Source organism: Micromesistius poutassou (genome assembly GCF_964030765.1).
Source record: "Micromesistius poutassou genome assembly, chromosome: 5".
NCBI lineage: Eukaryota > Metazoa > Chordata > Actinopteri > Gadiformes > Gadidae > Micromesistius > Micromesistius poutassou.
This window is the reverse complement of record NC_140275.1, coordinates 7,016,468-7,033,407: the sequence shown is the minus strand read 5'-3', so window position 1 is coordinate 7,033,407 and position 16,940 is coordinate 7,016,468. Positions and strand designations below refer to the sequence as shown.

Below are 16,940 nucleotides of genomic sequence, written 5' to 3'. Positions count from 1 at the left end.
CTAATGCACCACACAGCGACAGAAGCATCACTATGCCTGTTCTACCTGGAGAACATCCCCTTACTGCCTGCACAGCCTCCCGTTCTACCTGAACAACCTCCCCTGTTACCTATACAGCTGGGTTTCTGCCTGTACAACCTCCCCTTTCTACCTGTAGTACCTCCTCATCTACCCGAAGAACCTCCCTTTCTACCTGTAGTACCTCCTCAACTATCCGGAGAACCTCCCTTTCTACCTGTAGCACCTCCTTTCTACCTGCAGCGGCCAAGGTAAAATTATCCCAAAACACATTTAAATACTATCATTTCTAAAATCATTTCAGCTCATTTAGAGGGAATATGAATCATCAGGGGGTGAGGAATTCATCATTTTTTCACACAAACCTTGCTCAGCCCTAATACCAAACATCTGACATAGAGATGATTGGAATGGAATGGGAGTTCTCTGTTAACATTCACTTCTGTTAAGTTATCAGCCATACATTCATTCTGCCTTCCTGAACATTGCAATGCCACGCCAACGTTCCTCACTCTCTGGGAGTGAAAATGCAAACTGTTCCTAGAGCAGAGACACCACAATTCACACAGCATCGTCCGACAAATGTGCAGTTGACTACTATTGATATTTAATTTCCATTATTACTTCTTAGGGCGCACTCACACTAGGCAAAGTTGCCCTGTACCGTACTCAAGGGGGCAAAGATACTTGGGCACGGTACAGAATGGCCTAGTGTGAGTGCGCCCTTAAACAATCAAATTCATTCATTTTTTAGCATTTCTGTTTTGCAAAGCAAACAATATTAAGAATGAAAATATAATAACAGTCCTACAAGTGAATCACCATGACAAGTCTTATTATTTCATTTAATGTACACAGTCACAGTTAATCAACATCGGGTGTCTATAATCACTAAGATTGACTTCAGATGTGAATAGCATGTCTGTCATGAGTTGTCTGCTGTCAACAAAAAACAGCACATTACTTCTTAACTTAACTTATCTCAAATTACCTCATGAGTATGATTAACACTTAGTCTTTAGGGGATTTTTCCAAGCCTTAACCCTAAAGCCCAGTTCAGACCAAAGATTTGCGACGCAACGACTTGCAACAAGACTGTTTTGGAACGTCGCAGGGAAAAAGTTGCAGCAGTGTGAACTGGTCGTCGCAAGGCGGCTGATGCCGTTGCAAGGAGTTGCAAGGAGTTGCCAAAGATTGAACATGTCAAATCGCCAGGTCCAGTTTTAGAACGCAACAATGTGGCTATTTCTCTTCAGCCAATCAGGACACAGCACAGAACAATTTAGGCTTATTAAATAGGCCTACAAGTTGTAGATGCTAACGGTATTATCTTTGGTTCCAGAACAACGATTGTAGATAATGTTAGGCATTAACATTATTTTAACGGGACCACCGTTACTGGTGGTCCCGTGGTACCACCGTTACCGTTACACATTAGCCGGTGTTATGGTTACATGCTGCCAGTCCGACATGCCCCCATTCCGACACCGCACTTATTTTACATGCCCTGCAAATGTATAAAGCAGTGTTCGAATTACGTGGGAGCCAGAGGGAACTGAGCTCCCAAAAAGGCAATAATGGCAAAAAACTATGGGGTCTCTCATAGCTGAAGGTGTCATTGTGGCATTGTAATTTCATCTTAAACAACGCTCATTATCCATCCCCGTGCAGTCTCTTACCATTAAAGACGTTAAATAAAAAATATAGGCTAGCCTACTATACAGGACGTAGACCGACTAATTTCACGGATTCCTGTGAGACCAGGTTGCCTTAATTACATCTGTTGCCTTCGTCAGGTGAAAACTAAATGTCAAGGGAAAGAGGCGGTGATTGAAAAAAGTATTTCGATCGCTTATTAAGTTCACTCGTTGCTTGTAATGGTTTATTCGTTTTCCAGTATCATTTCCTTAATTTAGAAGACAGTTTTGTTCATTTTTGAATTGTAAAATAAATAAAATATTAAAATAAGTTACGAGTTTTTTTTAATTATTGGAAGCGAGTCGAGCTGACCTTGCCAGCTGTACCCACGGCCCAAAATAAAGAACAGCTGAGACATTATCCTTAATTCAAACATGCCGTTTCATTTGGCCTCAGTTGGCTATGGATGCGAACTTGGAATGAACAAACGCAATGGGGATTTCTAAGGGGGTTACTGTACAGTGGCGGAGACTGCAGGAGCTGTAACATCACTATGGCAGAGCTAAGACGGTTCTACGAGCGCTTCAGCCCTACCAACGAACGATGTGCCTACTGAGGTGGCTGCTGGTCTCTCAAAGAGGGGAAGCCCAGCATTCAGGCCAGCCCACTACCCCATTCACCCCGAGAGATGCTGAGCGTCCGTGGGAGAGACATAATCGCAGGATTATCCAATGACCGTCGACTTTCGACGCACTAAAAAAAGCTGTTCTAAACAGCCCCATTGAAGTGGATGGACGCTGAGCTTCAACAGGCAAATGCACTGTGACGTTACGGGAATGTATGAGAAGGAAATCGAGTCAGTCGACCTGCGATAAGCAGCTGATTCTGAACGGACTCGTCTTCGAGATGAACGTGTTCTAACGCATTTTTAATCAATGAAATGTTAACACAACAGTATATATCTGACCATTTCATTTTTGAAATTTTAGGTGAAGCCGAGCTTCCCTTGTAGTAGAGAAGTCGCCACTATGAAAGAATGCAATGTATCCAACTAGCGGGATTTAAACAAACTAAACTCCGGCGAATTACTACAATGCAGAAGTAGTGTAGAATGACGAAACACAGCAACTCTAGCCTACTCTCAACCAAAATAAAAATAAAACTAATCACAAACCTAAGTTAGGCTCAGCTGTGCCAGAGCGTTCACAGTTGCTAGGGAGACCACCTACCGTCGCCGCCCGGTGCAGCAGTGTGAACTGCCCAGTTTTTAGAACGTAGCAGTTGCGTCGCGAATCTTTGGTCTGAACTGGGCTTAACCCTTAAAGGGGTAGTTCGGGATTTTGGACATTGGATCTCATTTCCAAGTGAGCCAGTGTGTTATTTATCATTGGAGACCGTTTTCAACACTTTTCATTCAGTCCTTCTAGTTGCAGAAATCGCTGGTGCTAGGCTAGCACAAGTCGAGGGGAACTGCTAGCCTGCCAATAAAACACTTTTACCCACTCCAAAGTACACCCGAGGCAAACCAATTATAATGCCTGACTATCGATGTAAATGTCTGTGTTGATAGAATAATATTAGAAATAAAACTATCCTTGTATCGCAATGATCACATTACATTTTGGGGGACTACTTTCTCAGCAGCGGCGGAATTTCACTTTGCTCCGGTGTAGCAACCAATTCACTACAGCAGAACGTAAACAGAGACGCACACTCCAGGTAATATCAGTCCGCCGCTGCCGTAGCTTGCTTCCAACTACAGGGATTATAAACTAAATGCAATGCGATGCAAGGATAAGTTTATTTCTAACACTATTCTATCAACACAGACATTTACATCGATAGTCGGGCATTATAATTAGTTTGCCTTGGGTGTACTTTGGAGTGGGTAAAACTGTTTTTATTGGCAGGCTAGCAGTTCCCCTCGACTTGCACTAGCCTAGCACCAGCGATTTCTGCAACTAGAAGGACTGAATGAAAAGTGTTGAAAACGGTCTCCAATAATAAATAACACACTGGCTCACTTGTAAATGAGGTCCGATGTCCAAAATCCCGAACTACCCCTTTAAACACAGGATCAGCTCCTAAAGGGGAAATGAAGACCAATGAACCAAGGTTATACTTGAACCTCAGATGAATAATGACTTCTTCTTGCCTTAGAAATTTTATCTGGATGATTTAAGAAAAGATAGCAGGTGGAAAAGAGGCCTTTTTACTCCTTTTTCATTCCTTTTTAAGTAAATTCTGTATCTATTTTTGTAAATTGCCTTTTCTGCCTAAGTCCAACCAAAGTCATGGGGAGGTGGCTGTGAAGCTGCAGACCAACATGTAGGGCAGTGATGGAGTCATTATTTGAAACCAGGCTGCAGAGGCCAGTGGCTGCTGGTGGATTAAAGCTCACCCAGCCCAGCCCTCTCTCCCGGCCCGTTACCTCTGCACTCCTAACACACAAACCCATGCAAGTAAAAATATTTATTTTTAAAAATTGTTTTCAAGGATGTTAACGTCATAGCTGTTAACGTCATAACGTCAGCACGTCATAGCTTCATCTATAAATAACATTAGGCCCATGGTTTAGGGCTTTAAGTCATGTTCAGTGCATTTGGCCTACGTGTTCAGTGTAAGGAGGAGTACTTAAGGGTATTTAGACCGTCATCGACATCTTCGTCAAATTGTAGTCCAAGTTACCAGGGATCCTAACTCAGGTGTGTAGAGACAGGTGTCCTTATACACTGCTCCAAGGCTGTAGGCTTACAATTAACAAGTCTGCCATCTGCTGGACAAACTCTGAAATAGGCTTTTGACCCAACCATAACCCATGTTCAGATCAAGCAGACTTCGCGAATGAATTATAAATACATTTGGACAGCACTAAATGTGAACCCTAAATATATGCCACATAAGTGTTGAGGTCCAGTTGAGAAGTCATTGGGTCGTCTTAAAGGAGAACAATTCACCTGTGAGCAGTGTTGCCAGATTGCAGCCCAGCCTGGCGGCAGCGCGTTGCAGCCATGGTTGCCATATTGGGCGGGAAATCTGGCCCAATCTGGCAACACTGCCTGTGCGCTTGTTGCTCTATCAGCACATCTTGCCCTACTGTGAGAACACGCACCCCTGCGCTAATACTGATGAATTAACACAGTAACACTGTTGCGTTTTTAAACAGGCTGGGCTCAAATGTATTACCCACATGTTGTATCGTGTGAACGGCAGGAGAAACATTCTGTCAACTTACCTGTTTACTACGACCGGCTAGATTTACATTACACTCATTTAGCAAATACTATTACCTCGACACTAGATACGTACCTCTAGGTAGTACAGAGCAGAAGTTGTTATTTTGGAATCGAGAAAGTCTTCGTAAGAGGCAAATTGTGTGACGACATCATTGAGTGAATCAGCGCTGTCGTCGGTCATGTTGTCTCGATGTTTTGTTTTGGACGCCTAACCGCTGCTATAGCAACCACCTAACCGCTGCTATAGCAACCACCTCACCATCAGTCGAGTCACTCAGTGGACGCCTAACCGCTGCCATGGCAACCACCTGACCATCAGTCCAGTCACTCAGTCGAACTTTGTTTCTTTATGAAAGACAACAGGCTTTTTCAATCAGACATGATTTTTTTATTTATTTAACAACACAGATATGGCTTAAATGAATACATACATTTTCACAGCGCTGTACTTCTAACAATACAATTGCTATTCTGTTATATATATATATATATATATATATATATATATATATATATATATATACTGTATGTATTCATATTTTTCATATATTGTGTTTTCATATTCCTCATAATATATATAATATTATACTACTGTTACATAGACTGTAGAAGTACTCTATAAGTACACACATCATCCACTAATACACTCTCCCTACTTGTCTTTTGCTCTCCCTATATCTCTCTCATTATCTGTGTGTGTGTGTGTGTGTGTGTGTGTGTGTGTGTGTGTGTGTGTGTTTAAACCACCTTACAGTTCCTGTGGTGAAATGATGGGATGAGAGGGCAAATGGCAGACAGAGGTGGAATAAATAGAATCCAGACAGAAAACGTGCTCCGCTCTGCGATCCGCCTCAGCTCATCCTACTGTGGGAATGTGCTCATGGAACAACATGGGAGCGCACTGAGGGCCGTGACACTACACTGGAGACTTGGTGTGAAACGGTGTTCAGAAGTCAGCATCCCAACCCGACAGTTCATCTGCAGCGCTGCTGTCGTCAGGAGGGTAGCTGTCAAAGTAGCTGTGGTCGCTCTGGCCGCACAGCTGGGGACACAACCGCACTGTCAGAGCATTTAAGGTATGGGGCGTGTCTGTATGGTGAGCAGGGCAATGTCTGATTGGTAAGAGGGGGTATGTTGATATGGAGGGGGTGTGTCTGTATGGTGAAAGGGGCCATGTCTGATTGGTAGGAGGGGGTATGTTGATATGGAAGCTCTGTTACACCTTTCTGTACTTACTTCTCGTCTGAGTGGAGAAGGTAATGTTCTTCCTTTTAGCCCTTCCCAGTTGAAACCAGTGAACCACCTCGGACATGACAAAGAGAGAGACTTCACTGTCAATTCAATCATGAATGTATTTCATTATTTAATAACTTCTTTATTTATTGCAAGATAAAGTATTTTTTGAAGGAGATCAGGGCAATGCCATATGTATGATTAAACAACATGATAAATAATACATGAGTCAAATACAAGTGATTCTGCTCCCCACAGCACCAAACTTGACCTTAACCATAACCCTCACCCTACCCTAATCCTATCCCAAACTCATGTAATTTATTAGTGAAAGTGGTGAGGCTAGCTAGCGTTCACTACTAAGAGTCGATGCTCCACAGCACCTTAATTATTCTTGCAGCATTACCCAGTCAAATTAAGTTTTGAAATTAAGTTGATTGAACGGTGTTGCCAAAGTCTTTAGTCAGTGAGTATGTTGAATCATGTTGGTAAACCACTTGCTGTTACCTGTGCTTCTTGATATCAATGATTCCATTCTTTAGGTTTCCAAGGCGCTCCACAGGGTTCCGTCTACAACAGGGGAGAGCTGTTACCATTACAGCTGATGCCATGCCTTTCGATCTTAAACTATATATAGACAGTTTATAACCTTAGATAATAGGTACCTGCAGAGCTTTCTGATGAGATCGTCTGGTCTCTTGGAGATCTTCTTGGGGAAGTCCATCTTCTCAACGCCTTTGAGGATGAGTGTGTATGTCATCATCTGGTCACTGCCAGAGAAGGGTGGACTGTGGAACAGTAACACAATCTGAAGCCAATTGCCCCCATTGGTCCCCAGATCGTGTTTATTGGTGATTGTGGTTGTTGGCTACCAGGTGAGTTTATTGGTTATTGGCTGTATTGGCAAATTATCTAAAATCAATATTTATTTTGCAGACATTATGGTTCCTGCACACCGTCCAAACAAACAGCAACATTGGGCCAGTGTGTCATACCTGTTGGTTGTTGGCTGTTAAAGGCGCACATGTCAAATCAGCTTTGGCCACCTTCAGACAACATCGTAAAGTTGGGTGTTGGTTTGTTGGGTCAGTGTGCCAGCACCTCTTATCTTCTAGTCGGCTTATTTAGAGCAGGAGTTTAAGTTTCAAGCAGAAGCCTCTCCTCAGCGGTCAAACTATGACACAACCACCACAACAACCACTGCTATACCTCATGGTTCTGTCCAAACCTTCCAATCAGGAGCTCAAACACCAGGATGCCCAGGGACCAGAAGTCCACACTGAAGCTGTGGCCTTTGTTGAGGATGACCTCTGGAGCCACGTACTCCGGCGTCCCACAGAAGGTCCATGTCCTCTGGCCAGACTTGATCTTCTTGGCAAAGCCAAAGTCCACCTGCGGAGGACACCATCAAGTTCAGTCCAGGACAGGCTTGTGGTGGGGATGCGGGATTGGCTTGAAGAGACAGCAGTGTAAAAAGAAGACACACAGGAGACTGTTTAAGATGAGGATACGTCCTGTTAGTGGACACAGCCTGCAGGCCTGGTCACCACATCTGACGGCTACCAGCTTAATCACTAGCTTCACTATCACTATCACTATCACTATCACTCTCATCACTATCAAACTAGCTCACGCATCACTTGATTATTACTTTTCTAGTAACTTGATCTCTCTTTTTGTATTATGCTACCATTATACTGTATGTCTGCTTATTTTGCATTTCTAACATCCCTGGAGGGAGGTTTCCCTCTACTGTGTTCTTTCTCAAGGTTTCTTTCTTCTTGGTTTTCTTGTCCACTAGAGGGCTCAGGGTTATGGGTTGTCATATAATGTAGGCCTCTGAAGCCCCTTTAGGATATAACGTGATGAAGGGCTAAACTTGTACTTATGCTGTGTTATTGGACCCATACTGACCAGTTTGACGTATCCTTCAGCGTCCAGCATCAGGTTCTCAGGCTTCAGGTCACGGTAGATGACCCCGGAGCGGTGGAGATAATGGAAGGCCTCAGTCACACAACCCACGCAGAACTTGGCCGTGGTCTCGTCAAAACTCCCTCTGAAGAGGAGTGAGGGGAGGAGGTTATGGACTCGAGGAAGCCGAGACAGTAAAGACACAATCAAGTTAAAACAACTGTGCAACACAATATAATGGAATGGGATCTGATAAGCTCACCTATCTCTAAGGAGGCTCCATATCTCCCCTCCCAAGCAGGCCTCCAGCAGCATGTACACATACTTGTTATCCTTGAACGTTCGGTACAGCCTGAAGAAAAGTCACTGTGTCAATAACCATTCCCTCCACCCATAGCCTCTACCCATCACCAATAACCTCCATCCATCATCAATAACCTCCACCCATCACCAATAACCTCTACCCATCACTAATAACCTCCACCCATCACCAATAACCTCCGCCCATCACTAATAACCTCCACCCATCACTAATAACCTCCACCCATCACCAATAACCTCTACCCATCACCAATAACCTCCACCTATCACCCCTCGCTGAGCTAATAAAAACCAAACCTGATCTCTGAAATCAGACAGACAGACAGGTAGTGCAGACAAGTAGTCCATGCAGACAGACAGACAGATGGACAGGTAGTTTGTCTATCAAGACAGACAAGTAGTTCAGAATGGTAGTATGTCTGGACAGACAGACACACAGACAGACAGACAGAGAGCTAGTCCAGACAGGTGGTATGTCAGGACAGACAGACAGACAAACAGATAGTCCAGACAGGAAGTCTGTCAAAACAGTCAAATAGGTAGTGCACGCAGGTAGTCTGTCTGTCCAGACAGACAGGAAGTACAGAAGGTATTCTATCCATCCAGACAGATAGAGACATTTAGTCCAGACATTTAGTCCAACACAACAGACAGGCAGACAGAAAGATTGTTCAGACAGACGGATATACAGACACACAGACAGACACAGATAGATAGTCCAGACAGACAGGTCAGACTGGACAGACTAACTTAACGATGAAGGGGGAGCAAGACTCTGCCAGGATCCGTCTCTCTGAGTGGATGTGCTCCTCCTGTCGGTTGTCCACAATATGTTGTTTCTTCATGACCTTGAGGGCAAAGGTCATGTCCTCTCCCTTGATCCTTACCTTCAGAAAGAAATGGAAGCCCCTGAGATGCAAGCTTTCTCACTTGACTTGCTATCTAGCCCAGCAGGATCACTACAGGATTAGGGTTAGGGGGTAGGGTAAAGGGTTAAGGACTAGGGTTAAAGGGTTTGGGTTAGGGTTATGGTTAGGGTAAGGGGTTAATGACTAGGGTTATAGGGTTAGGGTTAGGGTATGGGGTTAAGGACTATGAGATAAGGTATGTACCAGCTCTACACGTCCGAAGCCTCCTACACCGAGTGTGGTGATGACCTCCAGGTGGTCGAATGGAGCTGTGGAGGAGAAGGAGGTCAGCTTCTCCTCCAGCTGGATGGCATCAGGAGAGATGGACCTGCTCAGGTGGCGTGACACTGAGCGCCTAGAGAGAGAGAGGAGATCATTACAGAATCTACTGTTGAATATAACTTTAAAGGAGCAGTGGGAAAGAGGAAATTCCACTAGGAGACAGGAAGCCCAAAAAAAGTCCCCCTACCAAGTACAGATAAGCTTGGTTGGGCAGAGAAAGAACGGCAAACACTTTGTAGGGAATCCTCTTGATTGGTAGCTACAACTAGCACTGATGTGTTGTTTTTTGGAATGTTTGACAGTCTACTACACAGTCATAAGGCACACATTTAGGTTTTTTTTGCAGAACATTAGATTTGCAGATAGCTACTAGAATTTGTGAGTAATCTGATCATTTTGACTTAATTATTTTACAGAAATATTAGCCCTCCTTCAACCGGTCCACAGAGTAGTCCATGAACATGTGGACATCCAGATAATGGGTGACTGGTATATATCAACAAGGATGTATCTACTGGGGAAGCTCTACTCTGATAGATCTTCTATTGGTCTAGACTTACTTGGCGTGTCTCTTCTTGTCGTCGCGGTCGAGCGTGGCCACGTATCCCTGGAGGTACTTCTGCAGCTCATTAAACGTTCCCACGGTCTGGTTAAACGTCCTGAATCACAAGCAGGAAGATAGTGGAGGTCATAAAGACTGAAGTCAAGCACTCACTGACCAATCAGAGACAGGGCGATGGGTAGTACCAGTGTTAGGGTTAGCGTTAGGGGAACTTACTCGCGGTCGATCACGAGACACTCCAAGCCGTTGTCCTCTGCGATGATGTTAGCTGATCTGACGTCATCACTACAGGACAAGATGAACACAGCATGAAGTCCCACAAAACACCAGGCAGAGGGTTCAAGACATGCAGACAAAGGTTGAGGTGTCTGTGACGTTGTGTTTCCAGGTACCTGATGAGGGCTTTTTCCCCAAAGTAATCTCCTTTCTGCAGCAAGTTGATGACCTGAGGCTCCTTGTGGATCTGGGTGCTCTGGGTCACCTTCACCTACATAGCAGAAACAACTGGTTAACAACACATGCTTCTGAATACAACACATACACACAATAACAGAAAACCCATATATCCACACTCTAAACAGTGGACTGAATGTTCTCACCGTGTTTGTGGTTTGTTTGGTATGAGTGTAATGTTATCAGAGGATTTGGTACCTTTCCCTGAGCGATTATGTAGAACGTGCTTCCCTCCTCTCCTTCCCTGATGACATACTCTCCCTTGTCATAGTATTCCTGTTGGGGATATCGATTTGTTATATAATATTCCTGTCGGGTACAGGTATAGAGATATAAAGATACACTATATTATACTATTCTACTACTACTAGTATAGTCTACTCGAAGGACAACAGATTAACTCACGCTAATATCTATATATAATATATATATAATATATATATTTATATCTATATATTTAATGTTGTTTATTAGGCTTATTAGGCTGTACTCGACTGAGAAAAGTATGGTTCAAATATGATTATAATCACCACTTCAAACAGATGACAAGTGTATACAGTAAGACCTACTGTAAACACTGTCATCTATTACAGCCATAAAGCATTGGACCCACTTCCAGATCCCAAGACCTTCAGGTAGACCAGGAACATGTAGAGACAAAGACCTTTAGAGGACCAGGTACAAACCAGACCCAGGTCGAGACAGGTAGAGACCTAGGCCTTTAGAGGACCAGGTACAAACCAGACCCAGGTCGAGACAGGTAGAGACCAGACAGACCGCCAGACAGGTAGAGTTCTGTCTGGTGGACAGAGTTGGACCTGGGTCTTGTGAGTGTTGTCGAAAGCCGAAGCACTGACAATTTCTTCCTCAACAATTATAACACTTGCATATGTTCACATTTATACATATCAAGTTCATATGTACACACAAACATATCAAGTGTGCATGCTATGAGATTACTGCAGAATTGCATCGTGGGTACAATGAGGACACCTTACATCCATTAACTGTGACTTCTTCAGACTCAATAGCTTTATCTTCAATAGCAATAGGAGTAATATCAACATATCTTTCTCACTGTTTGTTTGGGAGATCCACAATGGTTTCCAATTGGAACCCACTCACAGACATTAACTGCTCCCAAATTCCATTCTCTGGCTATATAAATACACAGTCTTGCATATTATCTGCCTGCGTCCAGACACATCTGTGGCAGTATTAGGTTACATGAATCTGAGCCAAGTCATGAAGCCCTGACCAGCAGAACTCTAGCGTCTCGCTCCAAGGAGTGAGAAGGCTGTCCTTGAGGAGTGACACATCTCACTCCTATTCCCTGTGAAAATACTGTTTCATGAGGCGAAACATGTTGAGCACAAAGTCTGACACTCCTACACCTTAAACACATCACTCAATCTCATTTGAATCAACATCTCAGGGGCCTTAAAGTAACAATATCCCGGGACCAGTGAGTTGAATGAGCTCCACTGAGCGCTAATGTCTATGTTCTTGCAGACTTGAGGTAAAGTGCTGACACACCATAATGGTAGCCCAGCAATGGCTGATGTTTGGACATTCTGGGGGTCAGCGGGGGCGGGGGGGGGGTTAGGGGGGCTGTCTCGGGAGGACCAGGAGGATTGTAGGATTGACTCTTGTTGAATTAATTAACCAGATAATTTTCCTCTAACTAATATATTAACAAGATAACTTACCACTAACTAATACATTCATCATGTAACTTACCACTAACTTCTATATAAACCGGAGAATTGACCACTAACTAAGACATTTGTCAGATAACTTACCACTTCAAGACAGTCCACAATCTTGCTGAGCATGTCTTCAGGCAGATTAGCCAAGAGGGAAACGCTATAACAGATGATTGATATGTTTAATGTTTGTTCAAATCATCCCGCTGTGTACACCTTTTCTTACCTCTCTGGAGGACATCAGTGGTCATTTGTCATTTTGAAATCTATACATCATAAAGCCTTGCTGGTAAGTGTTTGAAGCGGACCTCCGCAGGAAGTTGCGGTACTGTTGGTGTCGGGTCTCAGCCGTTCTTCTCATGATGTTCTGAAACACCTCGCGGTCCAGCGTCCAGGTCAACGTGCTGCTCATCGCTGTGGAGCACAGGGTCAAAGGTCAAGGGGGACTTGCTGACTACAGTTTGGCACTGTGGCTGTACGACAGCAGCCTTGGACTGATGCTACTTTGCCTCATGATACTTTGCCTCAAGTAACAGCATGCTATCTACTCAACTTGCAGGCCCTTTGAGGCCGTAACCTCGAATGACTGATATACAAATAAAAGGGACTTGACTGGCAAATGCCCCTGTAAGTAACCGTGGTTACCACTTCATCGTTTAATCACAGGCCTGGAGAGTAAGTGAAACACGAGCCCTCCTGTGTTCTAGGAGAGCTTGTGATGACAGGGAGGTTCTACTGACCCCTATTCTGACCTTCTTGGTTAAATATACTAGGAGGTTCTTGACCAATCGGAGAACAGTACTGGGATATTATTTAAACCCTGGGTCAATATACTCTCTTCTCTTTAATGAACAGATCACACAGGTCAGGGGACAAGCATGGTTGTGGCACAGGCAAAGTGTATCTGAGTGTGTGTGCTTGCGTTGGTTTGAGTGTGTGTGTGTGTGTGTGTGTGTGTGTGTGTGTGTGTGTGTGTGTGTGTGTGTGTGTGTGTGTGTGCATGTGTGTCTGTGTGTGTATCGTTGGTTTTTATTGTAGGCACAGTTAGGTTTAGAGTTCTATCGGTAAGTATCTTACCTATGACAGAAGCAGTCCTGGTGCAGTTGTACAGTATAGCCAGTTCACCGAAGGTGGTCCACCCAGCTATTGACGTGAGCAGTTTGCTGTGTTGAACCACATCCAGCCTTCCATCTGAAAACATCCAACAAGGTCAATCAATGTCTCTGCCTAACCCAAATCTGGGACACAGATGAACAGTAGAAATAGGACAAAACAATGAGACATGCATACTGTGGAAATGCCTTCAAATCACAGCCTTTAAAAAGCTGCGACTAAAACATAAACCATGTTAACGTACAATGAACCATTGTAGCGAATTCATTAATAAGACTCTTGAAGCAGTAACTAACCAGTCACTTACTTTTTTTTCTTCAGTGTGTGTATATACATCCGATATTTTGGATGTGTTTAGAATCCCCATGCCAATCCATTACTACTAGTCCATACACTAGTAGTTATAGCACTAGGCTCATGGATCTATTCGACCAGTTTACATTTTAATAGAACATATCATCCAATCTAATATTGACAACCAAATGCTGAGGTGAACTACAGTTCACCTCAGTGGGAGAGTTACCTGCCAGGACAAACAGGTGATGTCCCGGCTGTCCCTGCTGGAGGACGAACTCGCCCTGCTGGAAGCTCCTCTGGTACATGCACTCCACCATGTCTCTGATCTGCTGCACCTCCAGTCTCTTGAGGTACTCATTCTTATTCAGAGCTTCTGTCAGGAGCCTCTTCACACTGGGAAGCACAGCAACACATGAGGGCTTGAGCCACTCAAACCTTTTAGGAGTTCCTTGACTTAAACCTAAACCATTATTACCAAACCCAAATTTATATTCTTAATCCCTCACCCCAACCGTTGCCCTTATCCCAAACCCCAACCCTTAACCCTAATCCCTAACCCCAATCCTTAAAGACTACCCAACCCTAACCTTACCAAAGCATTTAAGGGGTCACATTGGACTAATCATTCCTTTCACACATAAGGAGTTAGGGGGATACAGGGAATATGACAGTGGAAACATCTGAAACTGCCCAGCATCGCTGCTTAGTCTGTGGTAAAGTCTCAATTTAGAACATTTGTTCTAAATTCATTTTGATCCAGTAATGATATAGCAGCTAGCTAACGGCTCTACTCAGCCAAGCACTCCCTGGGCTGTACACTGATCCATAACCCTAGCCAGTTACATAACCCATTCAACCCCAATCCTAGCTCAACCCATCCAAACAAGAATCCCTCGGATTGGGAGCCAAAAGCAACAAGACGGATGATATTCATTTACAGCAATTGTCTTGTTCTTATGTTCTCACTTTTCCCAATTCCAAGTCAGGGGCTAGGTTTAGGGTTAGGAAGAATTTGAGCAGTTTGTGACATATGTTTAGGGTCCCAAACCTTTGCTTGGACTGAAGTTCCAAAACACTGAAGCCAACTTTACAGTTTAATACTATTCTATTCTAAAGCTTTCTTAAGATTAGCTCACTTAGGTTCATGTTCATGTTTCTCTTATTCTCATCTTAAAGAACAGTCATTCATTCTCATTTTAGAATTCATAACAGAACAGTTCTCCCCTTCGTTGGGACTCTGAGATGCCTGTTCCTTAAAGCTATCGAACCCATTAAGCCATGACTGGTATGACAACATCAACAGGGGAGAGCTGTGTCCTGTTCATCCCCCTGTGGTTACAAGTAGACCCACGGAACACTAGTACTTGTTAAAGGTTAGAGTCACAGATCCCCATGTCACCTGGCGTCTTTGGGCACGCGGGCAGACTCAAAGGAGAACTTTGGGAGGCTGCTGGAGTCGTAGGTCCTGGAGGTGGGCTCTGCTGACACCCCCGCCTTGGCTCCTCTGCGCCGGTTGACGGTGTCCTTGGAGCGCCTGCTGTTTTTTGCTCTAAGAGAGGATCCCCGAGAGGTCCGAGACCCCGGGGTCCCTGGGCTGGGGTCCCCAGAGTCCCCTTGGGGGGGGAACAGCTCCTGGAGCTTGGCGATCTGGAGACTCTTGCTCTGCAGCTCTTCTCTGAATTCGGCCAGCTCTTGTGTCTGATTGGCCAGCTGCTCCTGGAGCGACATGATGTGTTGATTTTTGGCACCCAGCTCCTCCTCCTTCTTGCAGTTTTCCTTCTCCATCTCCTCCACCCGGGTCCTCAGCACCTCCAGGACCTCCCGCAGGACCTCCTGCGGTGCCTGCTCCACCTGGACGGAGGAGAGGGAGCTTCGAGTTGGTTTGAAACACCTGGACTTCATGGAACCGTTTCCCATCGCGTTGACACAAAGCCTCCTCCTCATCTGTCTGGAGAGAGAGAGAGAGAGAGAGAGAGAGAGAGAGAGAGAGAGAGAGAGAGAGAGAGAATCACTAAGTGATGGTCAATGACTGTATTCTCCATTCATTATTTAGGAAGGAAGTATTGGGTTACAGAACATTTTCCCCATTTAGACATAATAGCAAATCCTATCTGAAATGCTGCATGAATTTAAAACACAATTACATACAATAATAAAATGCAATAATTACACAAATAAAACATACTTAATAAACATAATATAACTCCACTCAAAAATAAAAGCAAAAAGGGATACTAGCCCTAATTTATATGATCGCTGTGGTGGTTTTACAATAAATGTCGAGAACAATCATGTGTTTGTTGAACAGTATGTCTACCGCCAACTCGGACTCTAGCGACGTCATTCATGGAATTCCTCGTGGAAATATAAACAACACACTCACTGATCCACATGATAAGAGGTGTAGAAATACAACCATGATTAAGTCATTCTTACAGTTACAGTAAGTAATAATGATGGAGGTGGAGCAAACATGAAGTGACTCGGATCATGCACCGAGTAACTTGCTGTACATATGTCCATCCTCGTAAAGAAAGCCCATACTCACCACTAACTTGGTGGAAGATAATCTGAATCCAATGTCCACACAAACTGGAACGCAACAAAGCCCTCATTTGCGTTTCGAAACTTTAAACTGTACAGGAAGGAAACAATAATACGATAGGATTCCTCTCGATTCCCATCCATCCCTGTCCGTCTGTCTCCCCCCCCCCCCCCCCCCCCCCCCCTCTCTGTCTCTCTTTCTCTCCCTCCCCCTCTCTCTCTCTCTCTCCCTATTTCTCTCTCGCTCCCTCCCGCTGTCTCTCCCTATCTCTCTCTCTCTCTCCCTCCTTCTCTATCTCGCTCTATCTCTCTCTTTCTCTCTCTCTCTATCTCCGTCTCTCCCTATTTTTCTCTCTCTCCCTCCCGCTCTCGCTCTCTCTCTCTCTCTCTCTCTCTCTCTCTCTCTCTCTCTCTCTCTCTCTCTCTCTCTCTCTCTCTGTCTCTCTCTCTGCCTCTCTCCTATCTCTTTGAAAAGGTGTCTACCTGAACATGTGTGTAAAGACACCCCGGTCGGTGACAGTCGACTGCAGTGATGTTTGAAATCAGAGTAGGCTACTGATTAAAAGACTTATCGGTTTTCCCAGTAAAATTGTGAGTTGGCCCGCAGCGTATTCCATTGAACCCAGTGGGATGGCAGCTGTCCAACACCACGGCCCGGACAGGCCTCTGCAGCCTGTATATATATTCTAGGGGGAATCGGTCTGATCTGCTTTATCGT

General features: G+C 44.4%; 2 protein-coding genes across 2 annotated transcripts in view; both read right to left on the bottom strand.

Annotated features, from left to right (window-relative positions):
* cfap299 (cilia and flagella associated protein 299) overlaps positions 1 to 5,073 on the bottom strand; it is a gene marked incomplete at both ends in the record, with an annotated part of 38,711 nt that extends 33,638 nt beyond the window's left edge. Inside the window, one exon of the mRNA XM_084467759.1 lies at positions 4,966 to 5,073. Coding sequence (XP_084323885.1) covers positions 4,966 to 5,073 — 108 coding nt within the window. The remainder of the gene's footprint in view (positions 1 to 4,965) is intronic.
* Positions 5,074 to 5,515: 442 nt separating this feature from the next.
* prkg2 (protein kinase cGMP-dependent 2) lies at positions 5,516 to 16,361 on the bottom strand. The gene is made up of 19 exons (XM_084467808.1): positions 16,227 to 16,361; positions 15,078 to 15,626; positions 13,905 to 14,071; positions 13,346 to 13,459; positions 12,577 to 12,682; positions 12,365 to 12,428; positions 10,761 to 10,838; positions 10,502 to 10,596; positions 10,326 to 10,394; positions 10,108 to 10,206; positions 9,470 to 9,620; positions 9,108 to 9,244; positions 8,299 to 8,388; positions 8,040 to 8,181; positions 7,354 to 7,517; positions 6,791 to 6,913; positions 6,633 to 6,695; positions 6,129 to 6,195; positions 5,516 to 5,934 (listed from the first exon to the last, which is right to left on the bottom strand). Exons 2-19 carry the CDS (start codon positions 15,620 to 15,622, stop codon positions 5,839 to 5,841), a joined length of 2,370 nt encoding a protein of 789 aa, XP_084323934.1. The 5' UTR covers positions 15,623 to 15,626; positions 16,227 to 16,361; the 3' UTR covers positions 5,516 to 5,838.
* Between the last annotated feature and the right edge of the window lie 579 nt (positions 16,362 to 16,940).

Excerpts from the sequence above, each read along its gene's own strand:
- prkg2 (XM_084467808.1), bottom strand. The coding sequence starts at position 15,622 with ATGAGGAGGAGGCTTTGTGTCAACGCGATGGGAAACGGTTCCATGAAG. Across the intron at positions 10,597-10,760 it reads ACATAATCGCTCAGGGAAAG|GTGAAGGTGACCCAGAGCAC; the intron begins GTACCAAATCCT and ends TCTGCTATGTAG. Across the intron at positions 8,389-9,107 it reads TGCTCCCCCTTCATCGTTAA|GCTGTACCGAACGTTCAAGG; the intron begins GTTAGTCTGTCC and ends ACTTTTCTTCAG.